The sequence below is a fragment of the Stegostoma tigrinum genome, chromosome 33 (genome assembly GCF_030684315.1).
Source record: "Stegostoma tigrinum isolate sSteTig4 chromosome 33, sSteTig4.hap1, whole genome shotgun sequence".
NCBI lineage: Eukaryota > Metazoa > Chordata > Chondrichthyes > Orectolobiformes > Stegostomatidae > Stegostoma > Stegostoma tigrinum.
The window spans coordinates 14,503,548-14,525,793 of NC_081386.1; the positions used below are offsets into that span (position 1 = coordinate 14,503,548).

The window sequence follows — 22,246 nt, forward strand, 5'->3', positions numbered from 1 at the left end:
AGCTTGTGCCAAGCCTGCCCACACTATAGGTAGGAGTAAAACTTCTGATAGAAAGTAGAATTGCAATTAGAAAGCAACTTTCACATCCTCTGAACGTATCAAAACAATAAATACTTTTAAATGTAGTAATATGTAGAAAACAATCAACTAATTTGTTTACAGTAAGCTTTCATAAACTGTTTTTTTTAAAGCACTGCACTGTGGATATTGGAAATCTAAATAAAAACAAAAATTGCTAACCCAGCTGGCCTGGCAGCACCTGTGGAAATGCAGAAAGAGTTAGCATTTCAGGCCAGTGACCTTTCAACACAACTGGGAAAATCTCGGAACACAGTCGATTTGAGTCAGTGGAAGGGGATGCTGGGTAGATGAATGAAAAGGAAACAAACACAGGAGAGTGCTGGAGAAACTCAGCAGCACTGGCAGCATCTGGGGAGAGAGAAACAGAGTTAACACTTCAAGTCTGGTGTGGCGATTCTTCAGAACAAAAAAAAGGTCTCTGAGGGATTAAATGACAAATAGTTTGGTGTGATGTTGTTGATGTTTTGTCAGAATGAATCAAACAACTCCCCAGTCCTTTGAATGAGCTTTGTTTCATTGTCTAATCCTGAATACAGAACATACTGACAGTCTTGGACTCCCACTGTCGTGCAAACGTCAACGTATATTATGTGCTTAAATTTCTGGAAAAATACTTCAAGATGAAAGTGTTATTACTCAGCCAAGGTTGATACTGTCATAGGAAGTCTGCTCCGCATATAGAAACAGAATCTCCACATATTTGTTTGTAGGTAACGTAGTTTGGAGACTCGCAAATGTGATAAGGGTTTAATAATGTGATTGATACTTGGTTGTCTATATTAAAAAAAAGTAGAGTGGTGTAACTAGTGGAACAGGCTGAAGTGGCTAAATGGCTTCCTGTTCCAAACAGTGAGGCCTTTCAGGTCCCTGAAGTAGTTTTGAAAATTATAATTTCTCCTTACAATGGAAATTCCACAACTGCATTTGACACATAGATTGAATTACAGACCTGATTTGAATTGATGTCCTCTGTTGTGTTCTATATCATATATTTAATAAAAGCAAGTGAAATTAAGCTTTCTTTCGGTAATTATTTTTATTGCTCAGCAATTTTTTTATGTGAGCAACATGTGGTTCTCAACACATCTGCATAAAATTACAGTAGCTCCCAGCAGAATATTTCATTCTTCAAGAAATCCTGATTCAATAGATCATATTTATGATAATGCTTTTTGCAACTTAGTTGCTTGACACTGCAGTTCATAAACTGCTCAAATTGCATAAGAGATGAATAATATTATGTTCTGTCCATAACTGTATGCCAAGTTATTCAAACTTGACTTCTACAATTTGATTAATACTTTTAAAGATGAAGCACATTAAGTAGACAGTGAATAATTATATACAGTTGGCATAAACATGTCTGAATATTGTCATGATATTAATGGCTTTGGAAATCTTATTATGTTAGTTTTTTTCATTATCCACTGGATACCACTGTTAATGGGTAGATTTTCTGGAAAATAACATTATTAATTATACATGTTGATATTAATGTGTCAATCACCTGGCTGTTCAGGTGTTGCAAATTTCCGGAACTTGCTGGTCAATTTGTGTCTCTTTGCCACTTACTTTGCACACATGGCACTGCCTAGATGCCACCATTGCTTTTAGAAAATTACTGGGTTTGCTTCATTAATTGCCTGTTAACCTTACCACAGAAAGTTAAGTTTAGCAACTAAGAGTACAAGTAGCTTTGTTTAAAATAAAATGTTAATGCAGCATCAGTCAACTTACAGGAACAATTAAGTGCTCAATCTCATTTCAGAAGTTGTCAATTTTTTGTAGAGATTTTTAAAATCTCAAATAAAATATTGTTTTCTTAAGTTCCTTCCTGTCACTATTATTCTAATTTAGTCCAGTGGACTCTTTGTCTGTTTATTTGACTCCAGTTGACTGAATTCTCTTTCCTGCTCTGTCAATACTGTTTCTTCCTCAATCGTTAAATCTCTGTTTCAGGAAGGAGAGTGTTGGTCCTGGATGCCTCTTGTCATTCCTTGTTAGTAGTTCTGTCAGCACTTAACTGGCAGCAGGTTTCAGTTCAAAAGGGACCAGAGGAGAGTCTAACTAGTGGTGGGTCCCATGCGATATCAATAAAGTCCCACTCTTTGTAAACCACATGCAGACAATATCTGCAGCAAGGTGATTTAATTTAAAACCTGCAGAAACTGTCAATGGAACCACTATATTCATTTGAAATGTATTACTTTTAGTATCCATTATTGCAAACTTACTCGTTTGAATGTTGCAACATAAGTTCGGTATATAAGGCAGAACTTCTGGTGTCAGCATAGTGCTGCTGAGTGTTTGGAAAATGCATTCCAGACAGTTCTTTGGTCAATTTCTACACAGAAAGTTTTTTGAAACACAGCATCTCTGTATATCCTTGCTCTTGCACTTTCTAAAACGTAATGCATTAAATTTTCATTAATTTCTCTGAATCCACTCAAACATAATTAAGAAGTAGTTATTTTCAAATAATTATGCACAATTGGGTACTTCATTGGTGCACAGTTTAATTTCTAAATTACTGGTTTACAGCATTGTAGGGGAAAAAAACCTGGAAGCTGTAATTCTCTTCCAGAATTATATGGCGTTAGTAAGCTGCATCTTATTGTGTTGTGTTAATTAACTGTTTATATGGGACAAGTAGTTGAGCCAAAATTATATTGTAATAAAGTGCAAGAATTTTATATTTTATTATTTGTTTGAACATGCATCAGATCAGGTAACAAAGTAATAATCTGGTATAAACTGCAACCTATTATACGAAATGGTTATGTGGTTGCTGCAATAGGTCACGTTGAGCTGATAAATGAAAGGTCAGGTGCAGCACAATCCTGGCAAACAGATTTCCTCACCAAGCCTAAGGGAGAGCTTCACACTGTTATCAGTGTTGCAGCAAGCAATGCATCTGCTGTCGGCTGTGGGTCTGTGACAATATAGCATGTGTAATATCGGTGTGCAGGGTTTGTTTTTCTTCTGTGGTGAGCTCATTTCACACTGTCTCCAAGCAGGAAGACACATTACCAAAGGGGAGAGAGACTGGTGTTCATGCCGTTCAGAATGTGGGCAGAAGAGTATAAAGCTGTGGCACAAAGAAGGTTGCTATGTGAAGTTGAAGCTGATGCACGCGATGATAGGATTGTCAGTCTGGTGTGGCTGTGGAGAGCTGTGCAATTCAATAGTTGTCAGGGACACTGACTCTTAATCTCGTGCTAAAGCAGCGCCGAAGCAGAGGGGAAGACTGTGCTTCAGGTGATGTTTGGGAACAGTGACGGCAATTTACTACATGTAGCAAGTTGTAAAGATGCAATTAACTCTGCTTAGGGAAACCACTGGAATTCAGAGGAACAGCTAACATTGCAGGGTACCAGTATGCCTGATCGCACTTGAGTTGAAGGCACTGTGGATCGGCTCTACCCTCTGTAGTAGCATTTCCTTTTTTCATTAAGCATGGGAGATCAAACGTGTGCTATTTGCTTTGTATTTCGGCACTAAAGGAAAAATTCTCATATATTCCTTTGTTTGCTGGGTAATTTTATTCACGGTAACAGATCTGGAAAAATACAGGTATGACTGTTTCAGTTTCCTCTGCATCCGAAATGTATAAATTACTTAATTTTAGATGTATTTCTTCACAACTGGCTTCAAAGTGTTTCAATCAGTCTGCTTGACACAACTTAATACTGTTAAAGATGCTCAGTCTTGTCTTTTGTTCTGCTTAAATCAATAGTAGCAGCAACAAATCGTGGACTGCTAATGGAAGTAAATCTTGTTTGATACCTCAGAGCCTTAAATATCATGTATGTTACAGTTTTAATGCCTGGGATCTAAGATCGTAGTTCAGTGCATAGCTGAAGAACACATTAATTGCTTTATTGCCACCATGTTGGTGCTATATTTTTGCTGTGTAATTCAGCAATTTTAAGTCAATCCACAACTAGGCATACAAATGCTGTGTTACATCTGTTTTATGCATTTCCGTGTCCTGATTAATGTTTCAACATGAACAGCCTGCAACATTGCCACGAACAGGCAGCCTGTTTAAAATGTATACTGGATCTTTTTCTCACTACTGCTATTTGGATAGCTCGACAGTTGTTCGTGCACTTGGTACCTGTTCTCTCTGCTTAGTATGAGGGCATCCTGTTTTCTTGTATTTGAAGTGATTTTAATTATTGCTCTGCCATTCCGATAACATCATCATTCTTTAAAGAAGGTTTAATCAGAACAAGATGCCATGTGAGCTATATCATGTTAATCAAGGCACAGCATCACGACTCCCTCAAGTCTTTATGCAAAATAGCACCTTCATTTCATTCCTTCAAGCTTGCTGAGAAGTTTAAGAACTAAGAGCTAGTATATATAAGTCTACATTTGGACTATTAAATCTTGTATACCCAAGGAATGCTGAAATCCTGTATCTTGCATAGTTTGAGCAAGGAAAATTATAAATCTGTTTTAATATATGTTTACACAATATTTCTTCCATCTGATGATTGAAGAAACCTTCCTAATTTGATGGACTTCAACAATTTAGAGGGATTTATCAACTCAGTTTTTAGACATCATTGGATCTTGGCTACAAAGCTGCTGTAGTAACTGCTGAGGAAAGTTCCTGCTGTTGTATGTTATAAGTGTGAGAGTATGAACTTTGACTGTGTGATTAAGTTATTAGTTTACCATTTCTCCCTCTCAACTAAAAGTGATTTTACAACAAATCATATCAGGCTCAGTTGATAATGGAATGATGTCACTATCTCAGCAATCTTTTTCCTTTCTATGCAAATTTGGGAATTTGCCAGTTGAAGGCAAAAAATAAAATTAAGAGGCAGCATTTGTACACTTGTTTAATGAATATTAAAATGGTAAAGCACATCAAAATAATTCATTGTGGCATCTAAATTAGTGTAAAGAGTAAACCTTCCATGTTGAAGAAAAATGCACGGACAAATTCTCATCTTGAGAGAGACTGGACCAATCTTTCTTTTTATATGAAACTTAATGAAACCAGTCCTTTGAAATCAGTAAAATGAAAACCAATCAGATTCTCTAAAGTGTAGGTGATTAGCTCCATGAACAAATAGTCCAGGTAATGAAGATGAAAGCCGGGTTCCAGTGAATACTTTAGCATTTGTACTGTTCAGAGAAGTGAAGGTGGGACATGGTTAGGCAACATATGTAGCATTTACTTTAAGTTTGCTTTATATATTTCCACCAATAATAATTTCTACTGTGACTTTAATTGGATCATTTAACATGGATGTACAAGAGTTCAAATTCAGTTCACAGCATGTCGAGAATTAAACAGCCTTATTTTCAAGATCTACAGTTACAGCAAGACAATCTGGCAGCAGCTCAGATCACAAACTGTTTCTTTATATAAGCCTTCTTTCCTGGAGATATGTGTTGGAAGTGGGTAACACTTGGATGTTGGCTTATGAACAAGTATGTTGCAGAGAAACATTTTAACCATACTCATCCCCCTCACCGGGATCTTATCCCCATGCAATTTCTTCATTTGACAATGTGGCTATGTCTGAAGGGGTTGAAGATATCAGAAGGAACTCAACAACAATATCATCCTGTTCTTGATTGGCAGGACGTGTGAAGATGCCAACACAAAATGGTATGGCTGTCAAGTTTGGATTCTTGCGGCCAAAACTCTACTGACAAGTGTACAGCTTTTGCCAACTTCAGGAATGGCCTGCACCCGAACAGCAGCTTGGTGTGGGCATTAGCATGGGCATTTCATGTGCATGCCAGATGCATGCAGAGTAGGCATTTTTGATGTTCCTGTCTAACGCTGATTTGATGCCAGATTCACCATTATGGAGTTTTTCAATCTTAGTAACACCTTCTCTTAAATATTCACAGCTGAACATACATTCAGCAGCACAATTTTAAGGGATCTTCCACAACTTGCTCGTTAGTCGCTGATAAGTTTCTATCGTCACTGTTTGAGTTTGTGAATTGAGAGTTGATTCTGGATTCTGAGCACATCACTTCCTCCAAATCATCAGGCCTATAGTAGCACTCCCCATGAGAATCATAAATCCCTACAGTTCAATTAGATATCATTCAGCCCAGTGACTCTGCACTGACCCTCTGACGAGCATTCAATTCTATCCCCCCAACCCACATTTACCATAGTTAACCCACCCAAAACTGCACGTCTCTGGACACTACGGGCAATTTAGGATGGCCAATCGACCTAACGTACACATTTTTGGACTGTGGGAGGAAACCGGAGCACCTGGAGGAAACCCACACAGACACGGGGAGAATGTGCAAACTCCACACAAACAGTTGCCCGAGACTGGAATGGAATCCAGGTTCCTGACGCTGTGAGGCAGCAGTGCTAACCACTGTGGCACCGTGCTGCCTAAAGCTAAGGGCCATTAGGCTGCAGTATAATTCAGAAGTGATGCTTATCTTAACATAGAGGCAAACCCATCAGCAAAAGAAGGGAAGGCTGGCAAGACAGACTCCCAAGAGGAAGCTTCTTCGAGGCCACTTCTCCACCCTGCAGGGCCAGTGTGTTAGGTGTCTGTGATTCACCAAAGAGCTGGTAACAGAAGTCTGCAGTTTCTTGGCAGCAGATCCTCACTTCTGAGCAGAGCTAACATCCTGCAGTTCATCTTTCAGTTGCAGCATCAAGGTGTGGTAGACATTCTGTATGCCAAGACAGGGAACGTCCAGACTTTTCTCAGAACAAGGGGAAGCAGGAGGAGTGTGCACGTGTCTGCTAGGCACTGCCTTTGCCTGTACACCTGTGACACAGCAGGAGCACCTCCCAACCATGACACATAGTGAAACCACAAATGTTACCCATCACATTGAGTGCATGGCCATGTGCAGCCCATTCTGTTGGTGAATGCCCACAGTCCTGGTGGCAGTCACGATGCATTCACCTTGCACCAGTCTGTTGTTCCAGTAAGCTTTCTTGTGCAAGATAAAAGTAGTGAGTGGTTTCTAGATGACAGACTACCCACTCTACATCTAGTTCATGACTCTTGTCCACAATCCAAACACAAGTACACATGTATTTGAGTAATGCTCAGACAAGGAATGCCATTGACCAAGTAATTGGGAAATTGAAGCAATGCTGCCTCAACCATTCAACCTCCTGCTGTCATTAGAACAAGTATTTAATGCTTAATGCTTTGTTTCAACCACTGACGTAATATGTCTCACAGTCATTGTGTCAGACTGCCTACAAGGGTCTCATAGCCATCTTCATTGTTTTATTTGAAGCATGACATTCTATGGGAAGAGTACTCCTCTACTGCATTTGAATAGCTTGATATTAACCCAGACACCTATGTACCTGAGCAATGTAGTATTTGTACATAATTTGTCGTAATAAATATCGGTTAGATTCTTCAGTACCACAATATCCACAGTTTCTTAAGTTACAGGAGGTGACCCAAGCATTGTTCCACCAGGTGAAACACCTTGTTGGAAACAAACTCTTGAATTCACTGCAGTGTGCAGCACAGGAACAGATCCTTCAGCCCTCCAAGCCTGCACTGCCACATTTTGCCCTTCTGCATGAAAATTATCTTCACTTGCAGGATCTGTATCTCTCTGTTCCCTTCCGATTGATGTATTCGTCCAGGTGCATCTTGATGCTGCTATTGCATCTGGTTCCACCACCAGTGCATTCCAGGCACTCACCACCCTCTATGTGGAAAAACTCACCTCACACATTTCTTTTAAACTCCCCACGCCCCTGCACCTTGAAGCTGCCCCCTTGTATTTGATCCCTCCACCCTGAGAAAAAGCCTCACGCTTTTTCCACTCTATCCATGCCACTTACAATCTTATAAACTTCTATCAACCTTGCCTTTGTGAGGATGCAGCTCTTGGCATTGTGATTCAAGGAGTACGTGTGGAAGAGGAGGAAGAAAGAAAGGAAGCAGCTGACATTCCATATGGACTGTCTGTGAGCATACCATTCAGTGTGAAGTAAACACTAGATCCCTGTTTTTCAACAGTTCCAATCAGGTTACCATTCACTAACCAGAGCTCATCACAAAATCCTTTTGACCATGATTTTGAAGTAAGAGCTGCCTCAAACGAAATGGCCATGCAAGCTATTCAAATTTGTATCTAATAGCAACGAATAGTATTTAGGGATGGGCAATAAATGCTGGCCTGACTGACGACAGATTGCGAATGAATTTGAAAAAAAAGGCCCTTTCTGTTCTAACTTGCGTAGGTGTCCCACCCAGCAGGGTGTGCAGTGCCCATCAACACTTCTTTCAATCAAAAGCAAAGTGCTGTGGATGCTGGAAATCTGAGATTTAAAACAAAGGCAATGGCACTCCATTGTAGTTGGAAACTGATGCTACTGCAGTATAACCTGTGTGATCTCTCTCTCTCCATAAGACCGCAAGACATAGGAGCAGAAGAAAGCCATTTGGCCCATCAAGTCTCCTCCACTATGCGATCAGATCATGATTGATCTAATGATCCTCAATACCTTTTTCCCCAGAGCGCATCTTCCCTTACTGATTAGAAATCTGCCTTTCTTAGCCTTGAATGCACTTAATGACCCAGCTTCTTTGTGGTAAAGGATTTCACGCATTCGCTACCCTCTGAAAGAGAAAAGAATATCCTCTTCAGCTCAGTCTTAAATGGGTGACCACTTGCTCTGTTACTTTTTATGGGAGAGTCCAAACCAGAGGGCAAAATTTCACTGCCCCAGCATCTATCCCATCAAGACCCCAATAATCTTGTGTATCAGGATTCCTCTAATCAAATTCCTCAAATTTGACTAAACTCCAATCAGTACAAGCTAACAGACTCAACCTCTCAGCATTAGAAAATCCTTCCATAACAGAGATCTTCCTAATGAATATTCTCTGGGCTGCCTCCAATACCCATATATCTTTCCTTTGATAGGGAGAGCAAAACTGTTCACCATTGACTAGTTGTGGTCCAACCCATTGCCTTGTATACTTTTAGCAAGACTGTACTATTTACCAATTGTATTACCTTTGAAATAAAGACCAAATTCCAATTGCCTTCCCTATTGCCTGCTGAGCTAAGATGCTAGCTTGTCATGATCCATGCATGAGGACTCTTAAATCTATGTCCTGTAGCTTTCTGCAGTCTTTCTCCATTTAAGTAATACTCACTCCTGTATTCTTCCTGCCAAAGTGCAGGATAACCTTACGAGTTCCTTCTTCAGGGTCCAGACCCGAAATGTCAGCTTTCCTGCTCCTCTGATGCTGCCTGGCCTGCTGTGTTCCTCCAGCTCCACACCGTGTTATCACAGACTCCGGCATCGGCAGTCCCTGCTACCTCCTTTAAAGTAGCTAAGTTGTTTTAAACCATGCATGGACTTAAAGCAACAAACTTCTGTTGTGCTTTACAAAAAAACAATATGACATGTTTATAATTCAACATATTGGCCTGATATGGCAATGCTGAGCATAGATATTGTGGAGTTGAAGAATCTACCAGGTATTTATCCATCTTATTATTTTGTGTATTACATTTCTCAGGCATGTGGGGGTTTAGTCCAATACTAAGATGTTCAGAGAAGCACTCTTGCAGTAGAGTGTCATGCTTCAGTTGATCTGAGGTAAGAAGGAATATGTGGCCTTTCAATCTCGGGTCACATGCTATTGTGCAATGATGATATCTTGAGCATGTCTCTTAAAGATTTACTGAAATAATGGAGGTGTGACAGATCAGAATATCATGGGCCAAGACAGATAGAGGTTGATGGGTAATCAAAGCACCATGATGAATCGATCCACGTGTAAGGCCAACAGCATGTGAAGATCTTTCACCCACCTTGACCACTAATCTGAAGTCATTAGACTTTATTTTCTGAGCTACATTCAAGTACTTGGGGTCAGATTGTACGCACTGGCCATCATTGCCTACTTCTCCTGTTGTCTTCTCAACCCTTACGTGCTTTTGAACTCTGAACGAAAATAATTTCTCCGACTCTCTGCCTGACTCCCCATATGCATCTCATACGCAAAGGCCTCCAACAACCTTGAAACAAACTCTCTGACTTGGTGTGCCATCTTTGTAGGTTCTCCCTAGTCTTAATCTGTTTCAACTTGCTTCATCCCATGGTACTACTGGAATAACCATGTCCTTAAGAGTTACAGTCAGGCATAAAGCAGTGATTTAGCCCTGAAGTTTGCTATCTCACACCTGAACTTAAGAGACTATGAATTGACTGAGAATGATATTAATTTCATGTGTAGAATTCAATTTAAATTTATGTTGGAAATTAAATTCTTGTATTGTATCTTCAGCATTGTAAGCCAAACCATTCTTCATACACTATGCGGGGCTCACTTGGTCAATGGTGGTTTGCTTTGCTTATGTGCCTCCTAGGATAGAAATTATTTTTGATGACCGCTTTGTTAGAAGAGGTACAAATCTCAATTTTGCTGAAAATTGACAGACAATAATACATTGTGATAGTCAGGATTGGATCTGTTTATATAAGATTGAATGATTAGTTAATGACAGGTTACACAAATTTAAAGTAGCTAAGTTGTTTTAAACCATGCATGGACTCAAAACAACAAACTTCTGTTATGCTTTACAAAAAACAATATATCGTGCTTATAATTCAATGTTTTAACATTATGTTAAATTTCCCCAGGGTTGCAAAAAATAATAAGGATTATCTCAGTGAAGTAAGTATCTCTCAACTGAGACAGGTAAATAAAATGAAAGCCCTATTTGGTTTTACCAATTGATAACCCTTTCAGTGGTTACAATAGTGATGAGTTGGTAATTTCAGTTTGAGGCACATCTTAATACACCCGAGTTTATCCTGTAATAATGTGCTTCATTGCTTGAAGTGATTTGACATCACTTCCCACAAAACCCGCACAAAAACCTACCAGTTCATTTTGTAATTAAGAGTGATGAAAATCAAAATGTCACAGGCTTCAGTAATTCACAAAGGTTTCTATTTTCTGTGCAGCTTCTTCATTATGTCAAAGCATAACTTCTAATAAAGGGGATGCTGACATTATTGGGTTGGTCCTTCATAGCTCTGTAGACATTTTCAAGAAAGGCTTCATATATTAAAAATGCTCAGTATGCTTTTACAAAGATATCTCTGTTTCTTCAATAGATGTTTCCAAATATGTGATTGAAATGAGAGCAATGTGAGAATGGTCTGGTGTAGAAGCATTGGACACTCCCCACCCCTAAGTTATGACTCTGATAGGGTGATCTGACTTTCAAACCCATGTTTAGTTATGAATTTAGCCAATGCTGTGGGATATAGCATGATGCCATAAAAGAAGCTAAGGCCAGATTTGCGGCAATGAAGCAACATTAGTCAGTCATATAGCAGCATTAGCCCTTTAAAGAAGTCTGTAGTTCATGCAGTATTACTTACTTGCTACAGAGGATAACACGGCACTAGAAAGTAATAACAGAAAGTATTATTCTTAAAGTCTTGATACATAATCACATGCAAATGCACACCATCATGTCAAATACAACCATGACATATCGCTTCCCTTTTTATCAAAACGTTGGTGGCATCGTCTTAGCATTGACACATTTCTCCACATGCAATCATCTCCCTTTCATGCAATTGTGCACAATTACCAGTTAAACAATTCACTGAAGTACAACTCTTTTTTAACCTCGTATGAGTCTGAATAAGAGCAGCTTAGACGATGTAATTTTCTGAAACTTGAACGATATCTCTAAAGAAAAGAATTAAAATTGATGTTTTGTGTGATTTTTATCAGATACTTTTTTCCTGTGGCACAAAACAGCAGTTATGATTTATATTTATTGATAAAAGAGACTTAAATCCTTTGTTAACGTTGACATTTTAGCAGCAGATTCAATTCTAGGGTTAATGTGCTGCTGTGTAGTGAAGAGACCCAATGTGGAGCATTGCATTTTACCATTACGAAAACAACTGCCCTCTCCTGTAAGGTGTTCTGTGGAAACAGAGATAAATGCAGAAGGACATAGAATTATTGATTCACAATATGATTTTTAAAATCTAAAACTATAACTTCTTACCTGTCTAGATGTAAGGGGGAATTTGCTAAATATTCCTCTCATTTTATGATCAGACTGATCTGTTTTTTTCTAGTGTTTTGTCTCCGTAAAAGGATTCTTGGAATCATGCTGTTCCATTTGTTTTTTTTTTGTATAATCAATCCTGACCACATCAACGAGAGTTGTAGCAGTTGTCAACAGTTAGGACTGAGATAATTTAAATATTTTCGAAACAACCTGTTCTGAGATGTAATGTCACGCCTCTCGAGCAGGTGGGACTTGAACCTGGGCCTTCTGGCTTAGGGTTAGGGACACCACCACTGTGCCACTGAAATTGTTTATTCAGCAAAAGGTAAATTCTATTACACCCAGAATATACCCAAGTTAGATTTTGCGACTTTGAGGCTGGCTTGATCAATGACCTTGACTTTGACGCTGTTGTTCAGCTGGTATTGAAATTGGGCCCAAACTTCAGTAAGTTCTCATTGATTTTGGCAATGTTGGGTGTCTAAATAATGGAGGAAACGAGAACGTAAATGCCTTTAAAGATCCTTTGTAAGGAAGTGAAGTTGGGAATTTATAAACTAAATTGATGTGATGGAAAAAATAACATTAAAACCATGATTTATTTCAGTTCAGAGTGTTTTTAAATGTTTACTACTGCACCAGATATTTAAATTGCATTTTCATGGGAATATTAAGGTTTGTATTAGTAATGTGATGAAAATTTACAAAAGTAGTGAGCGCAAGAATTTATTCAATCATTCACCCAGATTTTACCCATGGACTTTTGCATTTTGTGTGGCAGTCAAAGTGTGAAAGTTTGTACTTCCGTGAATCAAATAGTTTCATTTTCTGTCAAAAGTGAAAATAACATACGTTGAGACTATTTCCCTTTGCAACCCTAAGATTGCTAAACAATAAGTAATACACCTTTTTGATAAATCTTCTCTTGTGAGGCTAACTGTAACTTAAAACTGACAACACATTCAACCTTCAGGTAATAAACAAAAGTTGTATATATGGAGAGGAGCTGAGCACTCATTTTAGTTTGGCAATGCAAAAACTAACAACGTACAACTGAGAAACAGATTTCAAAGTAAATAAACAGATTGAAATCTTAGCATTTTACAGATTCTTTTGGGTCACTGGGAGAGAGGAACTGTGACATTTTCTTTAAATTGGAGAAAGTGTGAGGTTGAAAACATGAGACATTGGGCTGGATTTCCATAGAATTGGGGAAACTTTGCGAAGGAGTGAAAATGGCAGCAAGATCCGATTCTGGGATTTCTGGCGCATATTGGAGTTTTCTGATTTTGGTGCTGGCCTTGGGGTGCAGGCTGGCGTGGCTCATAATTTCACGGCCTCCCTCCTTAACCTGGCTGGTGTCATAGTGGGGACAGCCACCTGCTGTTGTCCTCTATAACTTTAATGGTGTTGAGTCAAGGATTTAAAGGATTTATAGTGCATGGTGCCTTGGAGGTATCGCAAATCATCATCTGGGTGAGGGAACCTTTGGAAAGATAAACTGAAATGTTCTTACCAATGCTTGTCATGCCAAACCGTGGTCCCCTGCACAGCTCCCATGGCCCCCTCATACTCTCCATATCAAGCTGTGGCACTTTCATGTCCATTCCCCACTATATATAACCAATTGACCCTATAGTGACACTAGGATTTTTTCTTCAAAAGAGTAATTAATTCACTATTTTCTACTTTTCTAAAGTCTAATGGATGTCTGAGCTCTGAGCCAAGAACATGCACTGAGTTCCCATTATTCTCTTGAGACAGGCTGGCTGAACCAGGAATTTCTATATCCCTGCTACCTACCTTAATGACAAAAATCCAACCACTAATTTGGAATGCTGAAACTGAGAACTTCCATAAGCATGTAGTTTATCTAAACTTAGAGTTGTTTGTTCAGCTCCCCATACTGTTTATCTTGGTAATTCTTCATAGCTAGTTTCTTCCTATAGTGTTCTTAATGTTCACAGTTCAAATGAAGAAATTGAAACCAAAAATATTGATGCTCCTTACAGTTCATTCTGATTGAAAGGGACAAGTTTGCCAAAGCACTATTGGCAAACTATATTAAGTATAAATACAAAAGTATAATGAATGAAATAAATATGAAATCTATTATAATATGTTCTTCATTTTAAAGAAAAGAATTGCCATGTTCAATAAGTCAAATTTGTGTGGATAATTTTAGAAAATGACCTGTGCATAGTGATGATAAAATCTGTTTTGAGAAAAGGATAGAGTGAAGACACAGAAATGAAAAAAAATGCAGTGCTACACGCTGAGCTTTCCTACTACACATCAGCTTGGAGACCATTTATAATAAAAAGTGGAACAGTAATGTACCATTTTTTTCAGTTAAATTACATTGCACTGGTTCCACAAATAACAAGCTTTTTTATTTACTTTTGATTGTTACTGCAAAATATGACTATAAAAGGCCAAATAATAAGTTGATGTATGTTTGTGTTTTAGTAGCTATGACCAGTTAATTGTTTGCTAACATAATATATTGTTGTTCGCTTTGAATGCTAAAACAGAATTGTTGAAAATTTTGTGTAGTTCATTGCTAATATCTTCTTTTCTATAACAGGGACAGACATGGGATCCCCACCTTGTTCAGTGCTGTTGCCCTTTCCCCAGGACTTTTAGCAGCTTCTGATACAAATACGTTCTGATTGCGTTCTGACAATTATCTGCATAAATCTATAAACGCTATCTACTTGCTAAGAAATAGGACATACGGTTTGATGCTGTTAATGTGTCTTTTGCTGAAAGTGACGCTCTCGTTCTGAGAAATGTATGGCTGACTTGATTGCAACTGCCCTGGTTTTTGACTGGAATCAGTGATACTTGTTGCCTTTCCCTATGATTTCTTCCTTTTTGAAGAATCTACTCCAGGTCTACCTTTTAAAGTTTTACAAAGGAATGTTTACTAAGAAACCAGCAAATACGACAAGGAAAAAAGAGAGTAATCTAGACAAGAAAGTACAAAAACACCTGCAATCTAATTCGGCACGAAATCAAAAATTCTCAACAAATCTGAAAACCACTGTCAAACGAATAGCTAAGTGTCAATCTGCCCATAACTTATCTGTTGAAGACGAGGAAGGAAAAACAGAATATTCACTTTCTCCTACGTTGAGTTATAGAGTGGCTATAGCAAACGGGCTGAAAAAAGATATTAGCTCATCAAATAATGACACCTTGTGTTCAGAGTTGTGGTCTGTTGACAGTGGCACCTCTGAATTATTGAACGAAGTAAGTGTTTCACAGAAAATAAAAGATCATAAGTCACACACGATGCCAGTAAGGAGAAATAGGAAAAGCGTCAGCAGCCTGGCTGCATCTGATGGAAGCTCAGATGCAGATCGTACATTACTAAGACTTGGTGCGTTGCGTAAGCTTCGCAAGTGGAAGAAAAGTCAGGAGTGTATTTCCTCAGATACAGAAATGAGCACGTGGAAGAAATCTCTTGGCTTTCGAAGCAAATCCCTGGACAGAACAGGACGTCTGCAGCAAAAGAGTGGACTGGAACCCGCATTCAGTTCCACTGGCTGCATTAGTCAAACTCATGATGTCATGGAAATGATCTTTAAGGAGCTTCAGGGGATCAGTCAAATAGAAACCGAGTTATGTGAGCTACGCGGACATGTAAATGCCCTGAAAGAGTCCATTGATGAAATTTCCAGTAGCGTGGAAGTGGTGCAAACGGAAATTGAACAATTACGCTCTGGGTTTGTGCAGTCCAGAAGAGAAACCCGAGATATTCATGATTATATAAGACAAATTAACTATCAAGGAAACAATGTAAGCCTACGATTTACTAATGTACCTGAAGAATTGCATGAAAACACAGAAAACACAATTTATGAAATTATAGAAGAGAAGTTAGGGCTTACAGATGCACGAAAAACTGTTCAGATTGAACTTGTGCACAGACTAGGGCAACAAAGAGACTGTGCCAATGCCAAGCCTCGCCCCATTCTTGTGTATTTTGACAGTCCCCAAAACAGAGACTTAATTCTTAAAAAGTGTTATAAGTTGAAAGGTTCAGGCATTGGGATTTCTACAGAGATTTTTTATGACCTGAAGGACAGAAAAGAATTTTCACTTCCATCAAAATCCCAGACATATGAAAGTATGAATATGAAGTTAGCAACCACAGAGGAGGAGCCCAGATGTGATGGGTTGACATCACCTGAATTGAGTGACAAAGATCAGGAGGAGGACCATAATATTCATGGTTTTGAATTGAGTTCCAAAGCGGTTTTTGAGAAAGTGTCCATTGCTTCAAAATTAGGTGCAGAATGTCACAACATTGTTAACATTGACAGAACTGTTGTTTGCAGCTCATATTCAGACTCCACACAGTTGTGTACTGATGACAGCCTTCATTCATCTCCATTCGAAGAGACCCAAAAACAGCTAGAACCTTATTACAATGAAGTAACCCCCTCATGGCTCCAAACTGATTACTGTACAACCAAACTGAGCCGATCAGAATCTGATTTTTCTAAACTCTGCCAGTCAATATCTTACTCTGAAGATTTTACAGACAATCAGTACTTCATCAGAGCTGATGGTGCCTCAGTTGTGTCATCTTCAGAAAAAGACATTTGGTTAAGAGGTAAGGAAGAGGCAGCAGCTGCCTGGGCTAACAATGTAAGTAATCAGCAGTATGAGTATGAAGATCAACATTATATAGAACAAAATGAAGTAGAAAACACAGAGACTGCTGATAGTGGCATGAGCAATGGAATACTGTGTGTTTCTGGTGATAGAAGTCATTACAGTGACTCACAGTTGTCCTTGCAAGGTGACCTTTCACCATGGAAAGAATGGCAACATTTAGAACAAGGCACAGACTCTGGTCTAGACACCTCACAGCATGTCTTTACATCTGAATTAAATAGCCCATCGGAGCAAAATATCTTAGACTATACTACAGACTTTGATACAAATTACCAGGCTGTTGGCCAAGGATACGAAGAAGAAACATATGATACAACCCTTGACATGTCAGAATGTTCTGGTTTTGATAGAGAACCTCAAAATCAGTGGGAAAGCACATATGAGCCCTATCATGATTCATATTCTAGTGATAATTATCAGCATCAAAATAGATATTCGTTAAGATGTCGTAGTCAGAGCGAACTTCCTAGTGACACTGAATCAATGGAGGTGCCAGCTAAATCCTGGCATAGCCGCCTGAGTATTGACCTCTCGGATACAGGATTCAGCTTCCAAAGATTTGGATCGTCCCTTCAGCGTGCTAAGTCTGCCTTAGAGGTTGTTTGGAATAAAATGGACTCTAGAAGTACCCAAAGTCTGAGTGAAGATGGGAAAACAGGTAATTTTTTGGGACGGTTCAGGACTTTGTCTCAGTCCACAGCAGGTGAATCATGTGCTACCCTTGATTCAGACTTGTACTGTGAACCCTATTATTACAGAGCTGAGGAAGATGAGAGCAGTGAGCAAGCAGGGGAAAACGAAATGGATTACGTTGAGGTGATGGAGGAAGTGCTTGCAAAGCTGGAAAATAAAACATTTCCCAAATCAAGTGATGAGCAGATGTTATCACCTGAGCCTCGGGAAGAACTTATGGCCCCAGGTTTACAAGGAGACAGTTATGAGGTCCCATATGAGACCAGCAATGATGAAGAGATAGAGCCCCCGGCCGTCATCTCAGCAGAACGGCATGAACGTCAGAGTGTATCAGAAGAATCTGAAAATCAAACTGTCCCAGAGGAATGTCCTGAAGTTCCAAAGAAGGTCAAAATAAGACCCACATTCAAACAAGCTGCTTGCAAAGCATATAGACAACAAGTAGCAGAAATGGAAGAGAGGATTCTTTCTACAGGTACTTGTGCTAAAACTATAGAAATAATTTAAATGTAACACTTACTGAAGTGCATAGGGGAACCTAACCATAGTCAGAAGTTAAATATAATGTACAATGTATGGGGCACCTGATGGCAAGACTCAGATTTGAATTCTTCTATTGAGTTTCTGAGTTAGGATACGTGGATGTAGGAAGGAAGGATGGCATCAGTCAGTTAGCTTATGTGCACTGCTAACTGGTGTATTCAGCTTCCTGCTGGCAGTGAGAGAGAAAAGATTTCCCCAAAGGCTTGAGACCACAATTGGTATTCAGGGTGAGAAAATATGGGACAAATATAAACAAACAAAAGGGAAGCTTGCTATTAACTGCCCCCTGTAAGCCAAGTTCCCAGAGGTTAGGGTTTAGCCTGAAAATTGAAAAGTATGATAGAAATGAACTCAGATTCTTGTTACTGTCTGAAATCCTGAATCTGTAAGTAGCCGTGTGCTTTTATGTTACCATATTACACAGAAATGGTAACTCCTGTTTATCCCGTAAGCTTTCTTTTACTTTCTGGATTTGCTATCCTTTTTGGATTTGTTATACTGTGAAAGTGTATCTGTCATCTCATGTTAATTGTGTGGAATGAACTACCTTTGTAGAAGTAGGCGATAATTGTCACCCTGACAAACACTAACTCTTGGTTATTTTCACTTGCATTCAAGACAATTTACAATGTTCAATTACAACACGAGGATTATTAGTACATCTTTACTAAAAGTACTCTACGTAGACAAGGACAGGGTCTTACTGATTTGTACAGCATACACTCTGTTGTAATTATGTTTCAAATAATTAATGATTTGACTATTCTGGTAAAATGTTGTGAGCTCTACATCTCTTTTATTTTTATGTTGTGTAGGAAATTGTACAATACTTAACTGTTTAAAGACTTGGATACTCAGCACATTAGAACTTAAAATCTAGCTTTGATACAAGTATTTTATCTGTTTCCGATTCATAATAACATATTTATTTCTTTTTTCCATTCTTTGCGTAGATACTAAAGCACCATTGATCCCTCTGTTTGGTTGGGTAATGTCAACCATTACTACCTTGGTACTTTGATGAGAAATCTAAAGTTGTACACTGTTACTCATAATATATCTAATTTTTCAAAATTTCTGTCAGTTTAATTGCAATATTAAGTAGAAAGAGGATGAAAAAAGTATCTTCTTGCAAAAATAATTTATTGGTAGATTAACATTGTGCTTGAATTACGTTTTACCACTGCTGAAAGTTTCAAAGCAATAGCTGAAAGCTTGATAAATAGATGGTTTACAGACCAGAATTAACCACCGAGTCTGCGAATACAGAAATTTGTTGTGCAAACTATGTACTTTACATTCTTACCTTTTACTAGCAGTTGCTTAACTGAATATATTTTTTGAGAAGTCTTTTTTTATAAACAGGTTTACATTTAATCAAGGGTAAAGAGGATGTACCACAGTCAGACATTATTTTTGATAAATATCCTTGCATGTTTACCGATTAGCTCGTGAGTGGGCAAAGCTGTTTTATCCATTAGTTATGCTACAGTTCAGTAGGGAATTGAGGATCACAGGGAAGATGCAGGAAAGTGGACATGAGCAACGTCAGATCTGTCATGATGCTATTGAATGGTGATGCGGACTTAATGGGCTGAATGGCCTATTTCTGTTCCTATTTCTTACGGTCTAATTGCACATGTTGCTGCAAGCATATTGTACATAAAGATGAATCTCTTTGTAACCCACAATCACTCAGCATTAGCAGGAAAACAAAAACAGCATCATTAGATTTCTACAGAATTAAAGTTCAAATTAAGATAACAAGGTGTAGAGCTGGATGAACACAGCAGGCCAAGCAGCATCAGAGGAGCAGGCAAGTTGACGTTTTGGGTACGGGCCCTTCTTCAGAAATTTCTGAAGAAGGGTCCCGACCTGAACATCAGCTTTCCTGCTCCTCAGATGCTGCTTGGCCTGCTGTGTTCATCCAGCTCTACACCTTGTTAGCTCAGATTCTCCAGCACCAGTAGTTCCTAATATCTCTGAAACTTCATATTAAGTTTTGTTTTATTCATTCCTAGGATGTGGGTGTGATTGGCTGGGCCAGCAGTTATCACAAATTGCTAGAACATTGCAGACAGTGATCTCAGGGTTCCATTTCCATCCCAGCCATTATTCACTATTATTACTTTAACTGAGTCTACTAAATTAAATTTCGTGATGCCTTTGTAACAGAAGATGTTAGTTTGAACGTGTTGTGTTAATCAAGTCCTCCTAAGCATTTATTGAAACAGAATGCATGTCAAACCCTATCCAAGTATTTATTCATTACCATAAAGTGGAAATCAAGGCATGTTAGCATAATATTTTTCAGTGCATGGTTTGAAATACATTATCTCACCAGTCAACAACTAGCTGCTTACAGAGATTCACTGGAAAATATCAAGTGTCCAACTTTTACTGTATTCTCTGCTTGAATCAGTACAGTGGTGCGCTCTTATGTGTAAATTCTCTTTTTTGATTTTCACGGTTATTTAACTGTAGCTTTTAAACAAAAGGGAATAGTATCTTTTCCTCTTCAAATGTTTCTCATTCTTCTGTTATAGGAAGTTACTCATCCATAAGTCGTGAGGTAAATATCTTCTCAGTTTGTAGTTGTAAACTAACAGTGTCTCGGATCACAGAGTGTATCCATGCAGTCGTCTTCAGATTCAGTTATACGTAGTGAAGAGAGGCTAAACAACAGCAATTTGCTTAAATATGAATGCTTATTAAGTAATTTAAAAAGATGAAATAGAAAGGAGCATTTATTAAGTAAATAAAAAGAATTTTAAAAAAAGGAAAAATACAATAAGCCTCATGCCCTTCTGGCTGTTCATGAAGGGTCTGGAGGCTGAGCTTGTTCCTGGCACTGTTTATGATTCCGATCAGAGGCCAAGTCCCATGATTTGGAACAAAACTCTCTCTCTGTTATACAGTGTAACAGACAGCAAGGCACAGAAAGACAGAACTTCTGGCCAGTACAGAGAACACAGCCACAACGTAAACAAGCTACAGGTGTCATTTTCAGCCTGTAAAGGAATATTCGTAGGACTCATTCAAGGCCCTACAGCTTAGCAAGTATCGCCATTAACTTTCTCAGTCTATTTTCCCATCTTATACAGTCTATTTTCTCATGCAGCTGTCGAATAACATCATTAACACTTACCCTTTGGTCCATCCTATGCTGAGATGTTACTTTAAACGCAATTGGTAATTGCTGCTATTATATACAAATAGGTCATTTAGTGCTGCAGGGTAGTCCTTCTATTTTATTAGATCAATGTTGAAATGTACCTCTAATCTTTTTAGCTGTTTTTGATGCACATGCCAAAATAACCTTACCTAACTAAAACCTCTCTCTTGAAATTTTTGATTGTTCCAGTACTCCCAATTTTATAGAGGAGAATATTCCAGATTTCTACGATGTGCAGTGAAAGTTATTTGACGGCCTCACTCTGAATAAACAGCTATAATTTCTAGATTGTAACCTCTTACTGTTATGCCCTGTTATAAATTCCTGTTTCCTCAAAGTTATTTGGAGTTGGCGATTTCTGCACAGCTTTGTTATTTATATTGGCAAGGTGTAGTAATGAACACAACACGGAAGATAATAAAATACATTCAGTCCTGCTGGTTAGGTAATACTGTTTTTGTAGAATGGCTCAGTAGTATTTTGCTTAAACGAGTCCTTTCAAAAACATCAAACATTGTAAGTCGTGGTCCCTGCTAATTCCTCATAATTGTCCTGAACACTGGTAATGCAAAGTAAAATGTTCAATGTTGTTTTAGTGTGTGTATACATATTTATTTCCCTTGGGATAAATGCAAAGCATCAATAGATTCACCTATTAAGAACTAGTGCCAATTTAGAGTATTAACAATAATGCAGTACTGTTTGCAAGGATGGGGCCGAGCTGAGCAAAGTAGTCACAACCTGGAAAGATCATAAAATCATCACAACAGATATGTTATTTAAATACTTGATTACATTGGTTTAAAACAAAGCACCAAGGAGAATATCTCAAGAGTCAAGTTTATTTATAATATTCTGATAAGCTAACACATTGGGAGAATATCTTCTGATTTATGTAATGTTAAATATGTAATGTCTGAAGGATGTTATATAATCCATATCTTAATAGCAGTTTCCAAATCTAAAGCTGTATTTACAAACTAATGACACAATATCTTTATACTTGTAGCTTGATATCAG

General features: G+C 38.4%; 1 protein-coding gene across 7 annotated transcripts in view; it reads left to right on the forward strand.

Annotated features, from left to right (window-relative positions):
* LOC125467255 (protein unc-13 homolog C-like) overlaps positions 1-22,246 on the forward strand; it is a 562,058-nt gene that overhangs the window by 229,202 nt on the left and 310,610 nt on the right. For 2 of the 7 annotated variants that reach the window (XM_048562842.2, XM_048562846.2), the window contains exons 1-2: positions 2,943-3,654; positions 14,714-17,983. The exons of 4 other annotated variants lie outside the window; for them this stretch is intronic. In XM_048562842.2, the coding sequence (XP_048418799.1) occupies positions 14,989-17,983 (2,995 nt within the window). In that variant the 5' untranslated portion in view covers positions 2,943-3,654; positions 14,714-14,988. Of the gene's footprint in view, positions 1-2,942; positions 3,655-10,726; positions 10,761-14,713; positions 17,984-22,246 lie in introns of those variants that run through there. One more of the 7 variants, XM_059639170.1, reaches the window with a different exon arrangement.